This window comes from Ursus americanus, chromosome 29 (genome assembly GCF_024610735.1).
Source record: "Ursus americanus isolate L20-20 chromosome 29, mUrsAme1.1.p, whole genome shotgun sequence".
In the NCBI taxonomy this organism is placed as follows: domain Eukaryota; kingdom Metazoa; phylum Chordata; class Mammalia; order Carnivora; family Ursidae; genus Ursus; species Ursus americanus.
The window spans coordinates 12,136,620-12,153,075 of NC_142155.1; the positions used below are offsets into that span (position 1 = coordinate 12,136,620).

At 36.7% G+C, this 16,456-nt stretch overlaps 1 protein-coding gene across 4 annotated transcripts in view; it reads right to left on the reverse strand.

The window, feature by feature from the left end:
- Positions 1-16,456, reverse strand: part of SMAP1 (small ArfGAP 1) — a 167,012-nt gene that overhangs the window by 78,726 nt on the left and 71,830 nt on the right. For 3 of the 4 annotated variants that reach the window (XM_087856968.1, XM_087856967.1, XM_045803357.2), the window contains 2 exons: positions 15,629-15,704; positions 4,238-4,318 (listed from right to left, as the gene is read on the reverse strand). In XM_087856968.1, coding sequence (XP_087713094.1) covers positions 4,238-4,318; positions 15,629-15,704 — 157 coding nt within the window. The remainder of the gene's footprint in view (positions 1-4,237; positions 4,319-15,628; positions 15,705-16,456) is intronic. The other variant, XM_045803361.2, reaches the window with a different exon arrangement.

The following is a 16,456-nucleotide window of genomic DNA, read 5'->3' on the forward strand; positions in this document are numbered from 1 at the left end:
TGTTTCATTCATTCAGCTACCCTACATCTTTTGATTGGAACATTTAGTCTATTTACATTTAAACTAATTATTGGTAGGCATGTTCTTACTGCCATTTTGTTAACTATTTTCTGGCTGTTTTAGCAGTTCTCTGTTCCTTTCTTCTTCTCTTGCTCTCCTCCCTTGTGGTTTGACGGCTTTTTTTTAGTGTTATGCTTGGATTCATTTCTATTTTTTGTCTACCTATTATAGGTTTTTGATTTGTGGTTACCACTGGGTTCATATATAATAATCTTACATGTATAGCAGTCTATATTACACATTGATGGTCACATACATGTGAACATATTCTAGAAGCACTAAAATTTTACTCCCGCCTCCATATTTTATGTATATTATGTTATCTTTTTATTCTGTGTATCCCTTGGCTAATTTTTGTAGACACAATTGATTTAATACTTTTGCATTTTAATCTCAATACTACCTTTATGGTATGTTTGCTTTTATCTGTGAAATTTTTTCCTTTCATAATTTTCTTCTAGTTATGGCCTTTCCACTTGATATCCCTCCCACTTGTGCATTACTGCGCTGGGGGTTCATTTCCTAATCTGACCATGTCTCTGCCCCTCCTATTCTTCTTGACATCACTTTTTAAAATATCTTTAGTTGTATAAGAGCTGTTCTGCTAGTCTTCAGGTCTTTCTCAGAGAGTTGCTTTATATGTGGTGCCAGCCTTGGTGATCCATGTGAGGTGAGCTCAGGATCTTCCTACCCCACCATCTTCCCATGAGCCTACCTTTAGCTTTTAACATTTTAATCATAATGTATTTTGGGATGGATCTCTTTGGGTTCACCTTTTATTTGGAACTCTCTGGGCTTCCTGGATCTGTATGGCTGTTTCCCTCCCCAGGTTAGGGAAGTTTTCAGCCATTATTTCTTCAAATAAGTTTTTGACCCTTCTGCTCTCCTCCTTCTGCAGCTCCTATAATGTGACTGTCATTCACCTGTGAATGTTACTGATGTTGTCCCATAGGTCCCGTAAGTTATCTTTGTTTAAAAACCCTTTTTTTTTTCTTTCCCAGCTGTTTGGGTTAGTTCCACTGCCCTGTCTGTCAGGTCACTGATCTGTTCTTCTGCTTCATCTTGTCTGTTGTTGATTCTCTCTAGCATATTTTTCTAGTTCAGTTATTGTATTTTTCAGCTCTGTGACTTCCATTTGGTATTTTCATATATTTTCCATCTCTGTTGAAATTGTCTTCATCCGTTCTTCTCCCAAGATCAGTGAGCATCTTTACGACTATTACTTTGAATTCTTTATCAGGTAAATTACTTATCTCCATTAAGGTTTTTTCCTCTAGAATTTTATCTTATTCTTTCATTTGGAACATATTTCTCTTTCCTCATTTTGCCTAGTTCTCTGTTTGTTTCTGTGTATTAGGCAAAATAGTGATCTCCCCCAGTATTGAAGGAATGGCCATAAGAAGACTGAGTTTGTTCCAGTCGGCTGTCTGTGTAGTGCCCAGCGGGTGGCAGCTTACCACAACTGTCTCTAACTGTTTCAGTCCCATGAGGTCCAGAAATGCAAGGCCCACAATCCACCAGAGCCAGACATACAAGCCCTACGTGAAATACATGCATTTCCTGGCTTTAGCAAGGTCAGAGGGGGACACCAGCCCAGGAAGAGTTTGGCAGTGTGGGACTATAAAGCTGCGGAGAAGCAAGGTAAGCAGTACTAGTAAGGCAGAAGTGTGCAAAAATGGTGCCTCCTAGCACCTGTCTTCTGAGAGAGATCCAAGTGACCCCTGTCCCTCTGGCAGACACTTTAAACTTAGGCAATTAACCTCCTTCATATATGGTCTAAGAGCTTTTCAACTTGCTCCTTTTATACTAGGTTCCAGGACAAGTGAGTCACTGTTCATGTGCTCTTTAAGAGTAGAGTCTTACTTTCCTACAGCTTTTTGGGTATCCTTGACATGAAACTCATTGATTTCCAAAGCCAGGTGTTTTGGGGGCTCATCTCTCCAGTGCAGGTCCCAAGGGCTGGGGTGCCTGGTGTGGCCTGTACCTCAGAGATATGCTCCATATTTGTGAGATCACTCCTGCGGGTGAATCACAGAACCACGGATGGATTTTTGGTGAGTCTCTGCTCACCTATCTATCTCAATGTGGCCTTTTTGTCCTTTGTTGTGAAGGAGCTGTTCAACTAGTTTTTACATCTTTTGTAGAGAAAACTGTTCTATGTGTAGCTGTAGATTTGGTTTGTCCATGGGAGAAGGGGAGCTCTGGGTCTTCCTATGCCACCATCTTGAATCACCAATGTCCACTTCTTTCTAAGACTTGTAGGCAGGAATCACACAGTACAAGAGTGTGTTAAGGGTTTCCACCCTTTTTCTCACATGAAAGCATAGTTCCAGGGCAAATTTTGAAAAGGAAAAATTTGCCTTTGACATTCTTCCACTTTCTCATGGTAACATCCACACTCCTCCCACTTCTTCCCTGGGCCTGTGTGTTGACCTAAGATACCTACAACATTCCAACCATGTACTTCATGCTCCAAAACACGTCCCTTACAGACTCCTCATGAACACCCTTTGCTCTGTTAACTCCTAGGTTCAATGTATCCAGCTTTTCATTCTCATGACACTCCTCTTATCACTCAACACACTTTTCCTGGGCTGCCTTGCAATTTCAATCCTTCTGTCAATCCCTCTCTCTCTCTCTAACTACCCCCCACTACCTCCAGCCTGGATCTGTCCTCTGGACTATACACTTGTATATCCAACCACCTATGAGATACCTGCATGTCCCACAGTCATATCCAACTTTTAATTCATCCCTCCCTGCCTTCCTTTGTTCTCCTCAAACCTGTTCCTCACCCTCAGCTTGTTATCCTTTTCTCCCTGGACAGCACCATCATGTACTGAGATGCTCAAGCCGGAAACTGGAAGTAATCAAGGCTTCCCAACCCACTGTCACAATGCACTGATTACTAAATCCCACAGATTCAGTCTTCTCAAAATCTCTGAAAACTACACTCTCCTTTTTATTCTCTCTGCCTCCATTTTAGCAACTGCTCCCATCATTTTATTCATAGATTAAAGCAACAGGTTCTCAAGCTTTTCCCACACCCATCAGCACATCATTTATTCTCCACAGAGACAGTAAGCCATGTGATGACAAGAAAATCAGATCCTGTTACCCTTCTTACCCTTAAAAACTCATCACTAAAGTACCAGAGCCTTCAGAGTAAAGACCAAAATCCTTCAGAAGGCTCAGAAGTAGGCTGTTCTCTAACTTCTCTCCCTATCCTATGCATTTCTAGTCATGCCATCCACTTGCAAATACCCAAACAATCCACTTTGTCCACAGTTTTTTTTTTCACAAGATGCTTTCTCTACTTAGAATACATCCTAATCCTTATAGCTAATATTTATTAAGAATTTAAGATATATTGGGGTGCCTGGGTGTCTCAGTTGGTTAAGTGTCTGACTCTTGATTTCTGCCAAGGTCACGACCTCAGTCAGGGACATGAGATCGAGCCCCATATTGGGCTCTGCTTGGGATTCTCTCTCTCTCCCCCTCCCTCTGCCCCTCTCCCACCCTCCACTCATGAGTGCACTCTCTAAAAAAGTATCAAAAGCATGCCTCCTATATTAAATAGCAGCACAATGAGTAAATGTCAATCACAGCACAGACTGTATTGCATTAGAAACCTCTGTAAAGTTATATGTTTTCCTCCATTAGGAATCACTCATTCACTCTAATTACCCCTACCAGAAACACATTCTAATGACTGATGAGTCTATATTCATAAATCTTTATTATATATTACTGTATCTGTAGGATTGCTATTACTTGACATTAATTTTCTTCAAATGCTTCTAACAATAGAATCTTCTAAAGAAAACATTTTCAGTCAGACTCTTCTAATAGATCAAAGAGTTCAATAGCAACTATAAAACAATTTCTGTAAGTATAAAGTAGTAAGGGAAACAACAACAGAAAATTGCTTCTTAAATGTTGCGATATATCTATAGTACCAATAAATTCATTTTCTGAAACTAAACAGATCAAAGCCCTTTAATCCTACTTGCAGCATAGGAAAATATTTTAAAAATCGCTGTATTTAATATATTTAATATTGGAGACCATTCAAATATAAACAACTATTACACCACTCCCAAATTCGGCACATTGTAAGAGAAGTTCATTTACCATTGAACACTACATTATGTAGCTGGCTAGAAAACTACCATACCTCCAATTTGTTTTTCTCAACAGCAGCTTGTAGAGAAGGAGAGGATACCAAAGGCTGAAGAGGAGCATCAGAGGAAGAAATCTGTGGAATGCAGATGAAAAGTCAGAAGAACAAAGAGAAAAGAAGGAAATCAGAATTGAAAGGCACAAGAAAAAAACAAAACCCATACATTTCTGAGATACAAAAGCACTTAGAGTATGTTATCTTAAAAAAATAATAAATGTATCAAGTGGCAAGTACTGCTTTTTAAAATTCCCACAAGCAATTTCTAAAAATACAAGTATTTATTACATAATAGTGTGTGACTTAGAATTCACTATATGAAATTTAAAATGTACTCAGGTAAGTTCATACCAAAAGTATTTGAAAAATAAGCTTCTCATACGGTAAATTTTACTCAATGTTACTACTGAAATACTAGTGCTCTAAAGCATGAAGACACATTGTTTCAAGTAGCAGGAGAGCACAAATGAATTTTTGTTTTTACTTGTATTAACTACTTTAAGAATGGAAAACAAAACAGTGCTGAAATAGTAAAAGTTAATTAAGTTTTAATCAGCTGTTTAAGAAAGACAAAAAAAGTCTGGGACAATAAAGAGTGGGTTAATGCAATACAACAGCTGAGCACAAGGACTTAACAAAAAGCAATTTATACACTTCCTTAAGATCAGTATGTACAAACACCATTTCCTGTGCTGTATTTTGCTGAATTACCCCAAAGCATTATGAGACAGCTATATATGCAGCAGAGGCAATTTATATATGAAAATGGATTTCATCTAAAAGCCTTTTCACACATCTTCCTACCCAATTTCTACATGCATAGTTGATCACTTTAATGGAAGCATTATCTTCCTGCTCTCTTTACTGCCAAAATATAACTGAAATATGTTTACAAAATGCACAGTAGATCTTTAGAGCCATAAAACTCACATCTGTATATACTGCCCTATCATATCAATAGTGCCTCTAAGGAATTGTTTAAAATAAAAGGTGCTGTTATACAAAGGTCATTATGTAATGTCAAAATAACACTGGGAGGTTAAGTCCTCATTCAATCTGCTTGTTATTAAGTCAGTTATGGTTGTAATTCTTGAATCAGAATCCAAACCCACAAACTTTAGGGTTTTTTTTAGCTTGAACACTGCTTGTTGGCTCTGTTATAATTGTGCAAATTAGCCATTTATTGACTACTGATGGAAATTACACATGGAAGAAAAGATTTTAAAAGAAAAACTGCAACTTAAACCCTGGCTTCAAAGTTGCTTTATCCTACTGGACATTTACTTGCCACTCTATGCAGAAAATAAGAGATAAAAAAGCACACAAATTCACTTAAGATGATAACCTGTAACATAAAGACCTCTTTGCCCAAACTCATGTTAATAGCTGAACATAAAATATAAATGAGAAATGGGTATATCAAGCACGTCAAGGGTTACTAATTCATGATAGTTCATTGTAAAAGTGTTCACCTTGTGACTGATTTGGACACTTTCATTTATTTATTTTTTTTAAGATTTTATTTATTTATTTGACAGAGAGAGAGAGACAGCCAGCGAGAGAGGGAACACAAGCAGGGGGAGTGGGAGAGAAGCAGGCTTCCCAGTGGAGCAGGGAGCCTGATGCCGGGGCTCGATCCCAGGACCCCAGGATCATGCCCTGGGCTGAAGGCAGACACTTAACGACTGAGCCACCCAGGCGCCCCTGATTTGGACACTTTTAAAACTCAGACGCAGTAATATAAAATTATTTAATAAATAATAGTAATTTCACAAAGCATTTTAATGCTCCCTTCCAAAAAAAAGTGTTAATACTATGTTTCAGCTAGAAAGAAATAGAGGGCTGTTCAGTAGGAAAGGCACTTGAAAAATCAATGGACAAATCAACAGGTGAACAATTAAACAAATTGTTGTATACCCATAAAATGAACTATTAAGTGCCAGTACAGAAGGAATTGCCTTAATAGTACTCACAAAAATAGGGATGAATTTCAGAAATATGCCAAAAGGAAGAAGTAAGACATCAAAGAGTACAGAGGCACAAAGGAACCTTTTGGAGCAAAGGAAAGATTCTATATGCCCTCTGTGGTAGCTACACAGGGTTAGACTTTTTTTCAATGAACTGTGGGTGGGGGTTGGGGGGGCGGATATTAAGGAGCACTTGTTGTGATGAGCACTAAGCGTTGTATGTACATGATCAATCACTGAATTCTACTTCTAAAACCAATATTGCACTATGTTGACTAACCAGAATTTAAATAAAAATTTAAGGAAAAAAAAGTCAATGAAATATACCTTGTCTACCTTTTATTGCATATAAATTTTATCTTCAATAAATTTCATTTTAAAAAAGTCAATGAGCAGGGTAAGATACATTATATGAGCAAGGAATGAGGAAATAGAGGTCAACATATTGACAATCAGAAGCAAGAAACACCACAGAACAGAGAACATAGATGAGAGAGAACAACAACAATAAAAAAAAAAAAAAAAAACAGAAGAGAAGAGAAGAAAAAAAAAATACAGAGGCAAGAAAAACTAGGTGATCTTGAGGGTTTTTTCTAAATATCTCAAAACCACTTCTCAGCATCTTCTCCACTAAGCATCCTAAGTAATAGGAAATCACCATCATCTGTCACCTGGATTAATCCTTTGGCCTCCTTGCCCCAAGTCTTGCTCTTCTCCAAACTATGACATTCTCAAATGCAAATCCGATCACTGGATATACCTAGTTAGAAGCTTTAAATAGTTCATATATATTATATAAGGACAGAGTCCAAACTCCCTAACCAGGGCACAAGCATCATCTACTTTATCTCCCTACCCTTTCTTACCCTGCTAAACTACTGTCTAGCCATACAAAACTCCCCCTGGTTCCAGCTTTCTAGTCTGCTTCTCTCTTTTTTTAAATTTTTTATTGTTATGTTAGTCACCATACAGTACATCATTAGTTTTTGATGTAGTGTTCTAGTCTGCTTCTCTTGCTTCTGTCTTTGCTCCTGCTCTTTCCTCTGCTTTAAATACCACACTTCTATTAGTTCTTACCCATCCTTTAATTTTAAGTTGACACTGCCTCTTCCAGGAAGTACTCCTTCATCACTCCAGTCGGAATTAAGTGGCCACTTGAGATATTCCCAGAGCACTTTCTATAATATGTCCCTACTGCAGAAGTTATCACATGCCATCTTGTAAGGATCCAATTACTTATCAGTATTCTTTGTTAAGCTGACTTAAATTCTCTAAGACAGACACTTTCTATTCTGTTCAGTATCTTTAGCACTTGGCACTCAACAAGTCTCAATAAATACTTCTGAATGTTACAGGAAAATAAAAAAGGAGGAAAGAAGCATCTCAGAGGAAGAACCAAAAGGAGGCTCAATCTCAGCAGTTATCTTTGTCCTTGTAACTTCACTGCCTGCTAATATACTTTTCTGGAAACTCATGTAAGTTATCTACATTTACTATCAAATTCAGAATTTATTTTGTAACTACACGTTAACACTACTTCACGGGATTCTAGTACTTCTATAGAGAGACAGCAGACAAGACTGTAATCTTAGAAAATTTCACTGGAAATTGGTGGTGTCAGTAAATTCAGCTGTTATGATTAAATGTCCCTCTATTCCCTACTGTTCTCCTGCCAAACCCCTCCGTCCATGAGAGAATGCACAGTGGGAACCCAGTAAAGATATCCTTTAGGAATAAATGAGTTACAGTCTTTTCAATTATTCTTAAGCCCAGAGGTTCCTCTTTATGCCACCATCAAAGTAACCTACATGTGAAGAAACTCCTACAGCAATACAACTACGTAAACTCCTGCAAAAGAAAAACCGATCAGGCAAAACAGGTTTCCAATTCCTGCCTATCAGGATATGGTGAGTAAACACATTTTGAAATGCTATTATTATAAAAATATTAGTATGATTATTTGAAGGCCATAAAGCAAAATGTTTCTCTTTTCAAGAAAAGATCACATTATTTTCTTGATGAATTTTTTTCCACTACCACCCTTTCCAACAAAATAATGCTATAATAATAAAATCTGGTCTTCTAAAACACTGAAAAACATAAGACCACTAAAAAAAGGCCTTATGGATTAATTACTAGGAATACATTGCTTCAAACCCATTTTAGAAACTCTTGGATATGTTTTCTAAGTGGAGATTTTATCATAACAATTCTCAAACGGCTGTCTCATGAGCTTCTAATAAATTGCAAAGCTCAGGTTTTTCAGGAGTCCAGAAATCATCTTAAAAATATGATTTCCAGGGGCACCTGGGTGGCGCAGTCGGTTAAGCATCTGCCTTAGGCTCAGGTTATGATCCTGGAGTCCCAGGTTCAAGCCATCAGGCTCCCTGCTCAGTGGGGAGTCTGCTTTTCCTCTGGCCCTCACCCTGCTTGTGTGCTTTCTCGCACGCACGCACCTGCACTCTAATAAAATCTTTAAAAAAATGATTTTCAATGTCAATGTAATTGACACAAAAGCTGAAAATACATTTACTGAACTAATAAATGTATCGTACAAAAGACAACATCAATTAAACACATCAGTATGAGGCTTAAAAGACTTTAATCAACTTAACTAAGTAACCACAGCCACCAAATATGTAGAAGCAGCCTAAATTTTGGTATACTAACTTAAAATCTTTGCATAGGCCACTAAGAAATGTGAAATCTGGAAAACTTTCAAACTGTAAGTTCTTTAATTGCCACATCAAGTCACTGGCAGACCATAATTAAAAGGCTGACTAAAGTGTGGATGGATGAATCAAACAACTCAAGTCAAAATTGTGCCAGTGATCTAAAGTCTTATAGTTAAGTGTGAGTATTCACATTTCTTTTTTTTTTTTTTTAAAGATTTTATTTATTTATTTGACAGAGATAGAGACAGCCAGTGAGAGAGGGAACACAAGCAGGGGGAGTGGGAGAGGAAGAAGCAGGCTCATACCGGAAGAGCCTGATATGGGGCTCGATCCCATAACGCCAGGATCACGCGCTGAGCTGAAGGCAGGCGCTTAACCGCTGTGCCACCCAGGCGCCCCATCACATTTCTTAATTATCTACCTGCCTGGAGTCATTTGGCGCTGCCACCTTCCCCATCTTCCTTCAATACAATCATTACCATAGCTTATATTTATTAAGCATTTATGTGCCAGGCACCCTATTAAAAATGCAAATGTTTCATCTTATTTAACTCTTACAAATGTAGATACCACGATCATTCCTATTCCACAGAAGAAAATAAAATTGTAATGAAAAGAACTAAAAAAGACATCCAACTTAAAACTGCTATTTTTTTTTAAAGATTTTATTTATTTATTCGACAGAGATACAGACAGCCAGCGAGATAGGGAACACAAGCAGGGGGAGTGGGAAAGGAAGAAGCAGGCTCATAGCGGAGGAGCCTGATGTGGGGCTCAATCCCAGAACACCGGGATCATGCCCTGAGCCGAAGGCAGACGCTTAACCGCTGTGCCACCCAGGCGCCCTTAAAACTGCTATTTTATACTAATCCTAATTCACTACCTAATTATCCATCTAAGTTTCTAATCCCTATTGAGGAACAGCTAAAATTCATTGCAATTCACATTGTCTTGAAATTACTCATGTATCTTAAATAACTAATTATATAACCATCAGTTAATTGTAAACAGAGCTTAATAAAATTACTAGTACTATCTCATTTTTATAGTAATATAGAAACGTTTCTACAATAATTTCTAAATTGAAATAATGAATTCACTTTTGTTATATTAAATATTAGTCATTATATACATACACATATATATAAAACAAGTGAAAATTTTATTGTTTTTAAGCCCTTATATAATATTTAATTATACAGCAAATGATTAGAAAGTAATTTCACGTGAAATTCAGACTGGAGAATTAAAATCTTTACGTGCTACAAATTCAAGCATGTACTCTGGGTTCAAGAGGTTGCTCCTAAGAAATGAGAAGTGGTAAAGGAAGCAAGTAATATGTTAAGATAAACTGAAACAAAGAAGCAAGTGCTCATTTTAAAGTCACCAACTCCCAAGGATTATTAACTATATTCCAAGACAAAATTGAGGAAGTCGGGGGATCAGGATTAAATCGTTATATTTTACTGCTCTAGTAGATTTTCTTTTTGTTTCTGATCACTATGATGGCAAATGAATAATGTGACTATGGAAATATATGTGGGGGAGGGAAAAAGGGGTGAAAGAAGGGAGAAAGGGGAGAAGAAAAGAGAGAGTGAGGAAGAAGGCAGGGAAGAGGACAGAAAAGCTGCTGATGGAAAAGAGCAAATAATATGGCAGAGTTCAGTCCCGTCTACTCAAGAACTGTTAGATCTTCCAGCAACTCATGTAATCACTGTGCTTGCAATTGTGATTCACTACTGGTTAAGGAGGGGAAGGAGAGAGGACAGAGAGAACAGATTTTTGTATTCTAAGTTTCAAATTCCCCTATCACTCATTCGGTTAAGGAACAACCAGGAAGGTCAGATTCATTCTGTATCACTGTGGTAAGAATTCTAAGATGGCCATCACAATTCCCATCCCCTCGTATCCATACTCTATATAACGACCTCCCCTTAAGTGTGGGCAGGACTGTGAATATGATGGATTCTCTTCACTAAGTTGTTATATGACAAAGGTTAAAGATTTGCAAGTGTAATTAAGATCCCAAAACAGTTAATCATGGATTAATCAAATGAGAGACTCTTCTGGGTGTCCCTAGCCTGATCAGGTGAGCCCCTAAGAGGCGGTGGGGCCCTTCCTAAAATAAGAGATTTGAAGTGTGAGAGAAATTCTCCAATGAAGAAATAAGGGGCTATGCTATAAGAGGATGGGGTTAACTGTTAAGGAACTTAGGGTGGCTCCTAGGAACTGAGAGTAGTCCCCATCTGAGAGCAAGAACACAGGACCATAGTCAAACAACCACAAGGAAATGAATTCTGACAACAACCATGAGCTTGGAAGACAATGAGCCTCAGATAAGATCGCACCCCTGGCCAACTCTTTAATTTCAGCCTGGTGATATCCTGAGCTTCGAGAACTGAGCTAACCCATGCCCAGACTCTTTCTTAGCCAACAGAAATTGTAAGATAACAAATCCATGTCACTTGAAGTCACTGAGCTTCTAGCAATGTTAAATGGCAAGAGAAAATTAATATAATAACCATGCCTTAACCTCAAAAAAAGGAGAAGTCCTCCATATAATCCCTATTTGCTTTTTGAGACTTACTTCCTCACACATTTATTCTCTCCTCATCATCTACCCTTCCTGGAAAGTCCTCTTTCACACTCACTAGACAAGACAGCAAACCCAAACAACAAATAATATACCCGAACTCTCTTTCCTCCTTATATTACTTTAGCATAGATGAGAAAAAATGTCCCTTCAACCTGAAAGGTCCTTTCTGCACTACCAACCCTCGGCCTATATTCCCTTTGCTGAAATCCTACATTTCTACTAAGGATAATTTCAAACATACCTCCTTTAAAAATTCTCCTAGTGAAAATTAACTAGTGTTACCTAAATTCTGTGTTCCCATAGCACTTTTATTCTTCTAACAGTTACTACACTGTGCTTTAGAATACAGCCCATTGTACACACACATTACATTGGATAATGTTTGAGATGAAGCTAGGATTATACAGATATTGTATCATTTCTGGGGCACCTGGGTGGTTCAGTCGGTTAAGCGTCTGACTCTTGGTTTTGGCTCAAGTTGTGATCTCTGGGTCGGGGATCAAGGCCCACATCAGGCTCCCCACTCTGCAAGGAGTCTGCTGCTTCCTCTCTCCTTCTGCCCCTCTCCTTCTCACGTGCTCACACACTCTCTCTCACACTCTCTCTCTGAAATAAATAAATCTTTTTTAAAAAGATTCTATCATTTCAATCTCAGTGCCTTGCAGAGGATATATATTCAATGTTGTTTGCTGCATGACTAAATGAACAAATAAAGGAAGAAACAATCCAAGGGAACTTCAACAGCCAATCTCTGAATTTTATATATAGTTTCAAAATGAGAGGCTAGCACAGATCTCAGGGGTGAGGAAGAGAAGTACTGAGGGTCAATATGAATAAGGGTTGATAACTGCCCAGCACCATGCAGTTACTCTAAAAAATACAAAAGAAATGAAATGTCTTTTTTTTTTCAGTTTGAGGCTACAAAACAGTATAGACTGTAGTACCAAAACATTTCTACTTAGAAATATATTTTCCTTTGTTTTTGTTTTATCTAAACTTTGTTTTTCCCCTTTAAGCTTCCTCCCTTAATTCACACTTACAGTACTGCACAGGACTCAAACCCATACAGCCTATACCATAAGCTCCCTTGACAAAGCAGCACAAACAACCTCCCTGCTTTCTCAGAAGCACCAGGTTTATATGACCAGATACCACATTTATTAACAGCTTGCTAAAGTCAGTTTTTATAACTACAAATAAATCCCTGGGTATAGTGCCATCCTAGATTCTCATACTCTACATGATGGATTCCTACGGGGCTTAGTTCATGGACTCATTAAACGGCTTGCCAGGTAGGGGGGCAATAGCACAGTAAAACAGCAGAACTCTTTGCCACTGTCTTCTTGAAGTTTATTGCTTTGTATTTTGCCACAATAATCTGAAATATTTATGTTTCAGAAGGGCAAGAAATATATCATTTTTTAAAAGGGTTTAAGAAATTAAATTACTCCCTTACATAGATAAACAGGGTCAATCTTTAGACCTTTACTCTTATTTAAAATAAGAAAATAAGAGCAGTTACATTTATTGGCAACACTAAAAAATACCAGCTAAGAGAAGACAGAAAAACTATAAAATCAGACACAGAAGTTGTAAAGATAAAGCAATTTGGAGCCATTAATATCAGGGTAATAGCCACATCAAGCTTACCAGCCACTCACGACATCTTTTTATCAGAGTACAACTAGTACAGTTAGTATTCAAACTGTCTCTCCTTAGATAGTCTGTTAAATGCACTAGTGCTCCTTAAGTATCTTAGATATACAATACTTATACTTTGTCTCAGGTTTATTTTTTAACCTAGTCTCATCCTCACAATGAAATTAAATTTCTCTGAAGGCAAAGGTCATACACTTTTTGGTTCAGTATACCAGGAGACTGGAACCATAACAACTGATCAGAAACAACTTGAATGAATGTTCAATCTATTACTAAAGACAAAACAACATATATAAATATATAATGTAATTATTAGTGATATGTAAGATTAGTTGTTTACACACTGACTGCCATGAAGGAGGAAGAAATGTTTTAAACTTGCTAGAATATAAATTTTTTTAAAATTACTATATTGCTTATAAATGAATAGTGGAATACATTTTCCCTTGGGTTAAATGTGATTTTTGTGGACTTTTCTAAATCTTCATTATATGAATAATATAAACTCAAAAATATACAATCTTCTACACTGAAATTTCCATTCTCAAGCCTACAAAAACATAAAAACTTGTAGAATGAACATCTTTATAAATCTTAGCAATATTCATAAAATATTAACATTATGCTATGCTTGTTCTCTCTCTACACACACACACACACATATACACTCAGCTGCCAGGTTTCACTGAGCGACTTAAAATTATTTATTATTATTTGAAAATGAGTTACAGATATCATGACACTTGATCCCTAAATATTTTATCCCAGTACAAATCTCTTAATGAATAAATAAATTCTTTTAACTGAACATAATATTATTATCACACCTGGGGGGGTGGCATTCCATAGCAACAGCTACCTTCCAAAGATAAAACTGTTCTCCTATACATTACTATATAAAAATAATTTCCAAATTGTTGTCTAGAAGGAAAAAAATACTATAAATATAATTAAAAACAACAAAAACGTTTAGGATTTTTTAAAAGGAGGTTTAATGTGAGGGAAGCAAAACTTAAGAGACTCTTTATAGAGAACAAACTGAGGGCTGCTAGAAGGGAGAGAGTGAGGGAATGGGTTAAAGGGGTGATGGGTATTCAGGAGGGTACTTGTGATGAGCACTAGATGCTATATATAAGTGATGAATCACTTAATTCTACACCTGAAACCAATATTATACTGTATGCTAACTAAAATTTAAATAAAAACTTGAAGGACAAAAAAGGGTATATAATGTAAAGCCATATGTTTTATAAACTATACTAAAATGAAAATATATTACTTATGTTTTACAGTCAGTCCTTTTTCCCCCATAATACTACAACTAAATTTAATTTTATGGACATTATAAGTATCATTTATAATACTATCAATTTTTACCATTCTTTCAAAAGATTTCCTCTCCTATATCCAATGCAGCCCAAACTCTATTTGCAAGGGTATCTTTGTCTCAAAATATACATTAATGATACTTTAAATATTTTTAACAAGTCTTGTTTCATGATCAAAAACAATGTATTAAAATATCCTTACTTTGTTAGTATTTTACTAATTTTTTTAGTATATTGCTTCTCCATATGGACTGAAGAGAAAAACCCAGTTTGTGTACAAAATGAGATGAAATTATTGTCTCCAAATCACTTCACAGATTACTTAACCACAAGATTAACTGTTTACAACTTGGCTTATTAATCTAGGAATCAAAGGCTCCCCCCCAAAAAAATTGTAATAGTAAAGACAATTAGCTTTAAACTATAATTAACTAGAATGAGAAAAATTAATCAGAAAAAAACTAAAAAGAAACAGAGATATAACTGATCACTACAATAAGGTCTCAACTATTAGGTATCAAATGCTTGATAACAACCATTTAAAATGTCATGTCTTAATATACATATGTCTGGACACAGCCACTAAAAGCCCTTAGGAGAAGATAAATTGCCTTGTTTCTTTTTCATTCATTTCCAGAATTGAGTGAAATAATTTTTCCTTCCCCCTTTTTCAATTAGTGACTTTATCTTTTTGCAAATTTCATAAATTAATAAATGGCATTTAATAGTTATTAGACACTTACTCAGAACATGCTCTTTTCTGAATCAAGAGTTCTGCCTTGTCAGAGTTCATAAATATGTGAAAAAAATTCCAATACTCAAATTTTTAAAAGTATGTAACTAAATATATTTCTACGATGAAAAAAATTAAGTTGCTTTGTATGTTAAAAGTTTAAGATCTGGGGAGCCTGGGTGGCTCAGCTGGTTAAGCATCCAACTCATGATTTTTGGCTCAGGTCATGATCTCATGGGTCGTGAAATGGAGCCCTGAGTCAGGCTCCACGCTGAGTGGGGAGTCTGCTTGAGTTTCTCTCCCTCTGCCTCTCCCCCCATTCTCTCTCTCGCTCTCTCTCTCTCTCAAATAAATAAATCTTAAAAAAAAAAAAAGTTTGAGATCTATTCAACAAACATCAACTGCTGATAGAAATGAAGATTTTACTTACATTTGTAATAGCTATTGCATTTTTATCGTAGTATTTCTTCTTTTCATATTTATCTCTGATGAAAAATTCCACTGCTCTGCAAACAGATAACTTAAGGAAAAGCATGAGTTCAGTGACAATGTACACTCCCCTTTATTCATTCCCTTCCACAAAGCCTACACTCTACATGCAAATTTCCTCCTTCCCAGTCTGTGCTTTCCTCTCACACTATTTCTGCAACTAAATTCTGTAACCTACCTTTCCTTCTGCCACAGAAAGTCTCTTTCAGAAGTTCTCCCCATTCAACAAAATCACCCAACCCAATTCTAGTATGAAAAGTAACCATATTTCTCAATTCCACCACATTTCCCAAATCTCCACCTCCAACCAAACTCAAACTAAAGTTCACTTTAAATTCTCAGTGTAAGGAAACTAATAGCCATGTGGTCCCTACAATGTACCAGACACTGTGTGCTATGGGTAGTCCACAGTTTGTTTCGTTCAATCCTTTCAAAACCCAGTAATGTACATATTATTTCCACATCACAGATGAATAATTAGCAACTTAGAAAAATTAAACAATTGTGATTCCAATACTTCCGTTCTTTCCCACCACACATGACTTCCCCTGGTTCCATCACAGAGGATTTCCTGTGTTTTAGAAGAATGGAGGCCATTTTTTTTTCCTTTCAAAGCTGAGGAATGGAGAAGTCAAGAAGCCACAACCAAAGTCAGTACTATTTAATTTTTTGGAGTTGGCTGGACTAGCCTTATAATGTTGACAGAGTGAGCCATTTCTAGTGGAATTTGAGAGTTCTGAGTTATCTGATATTGATGACTTCTCTTACA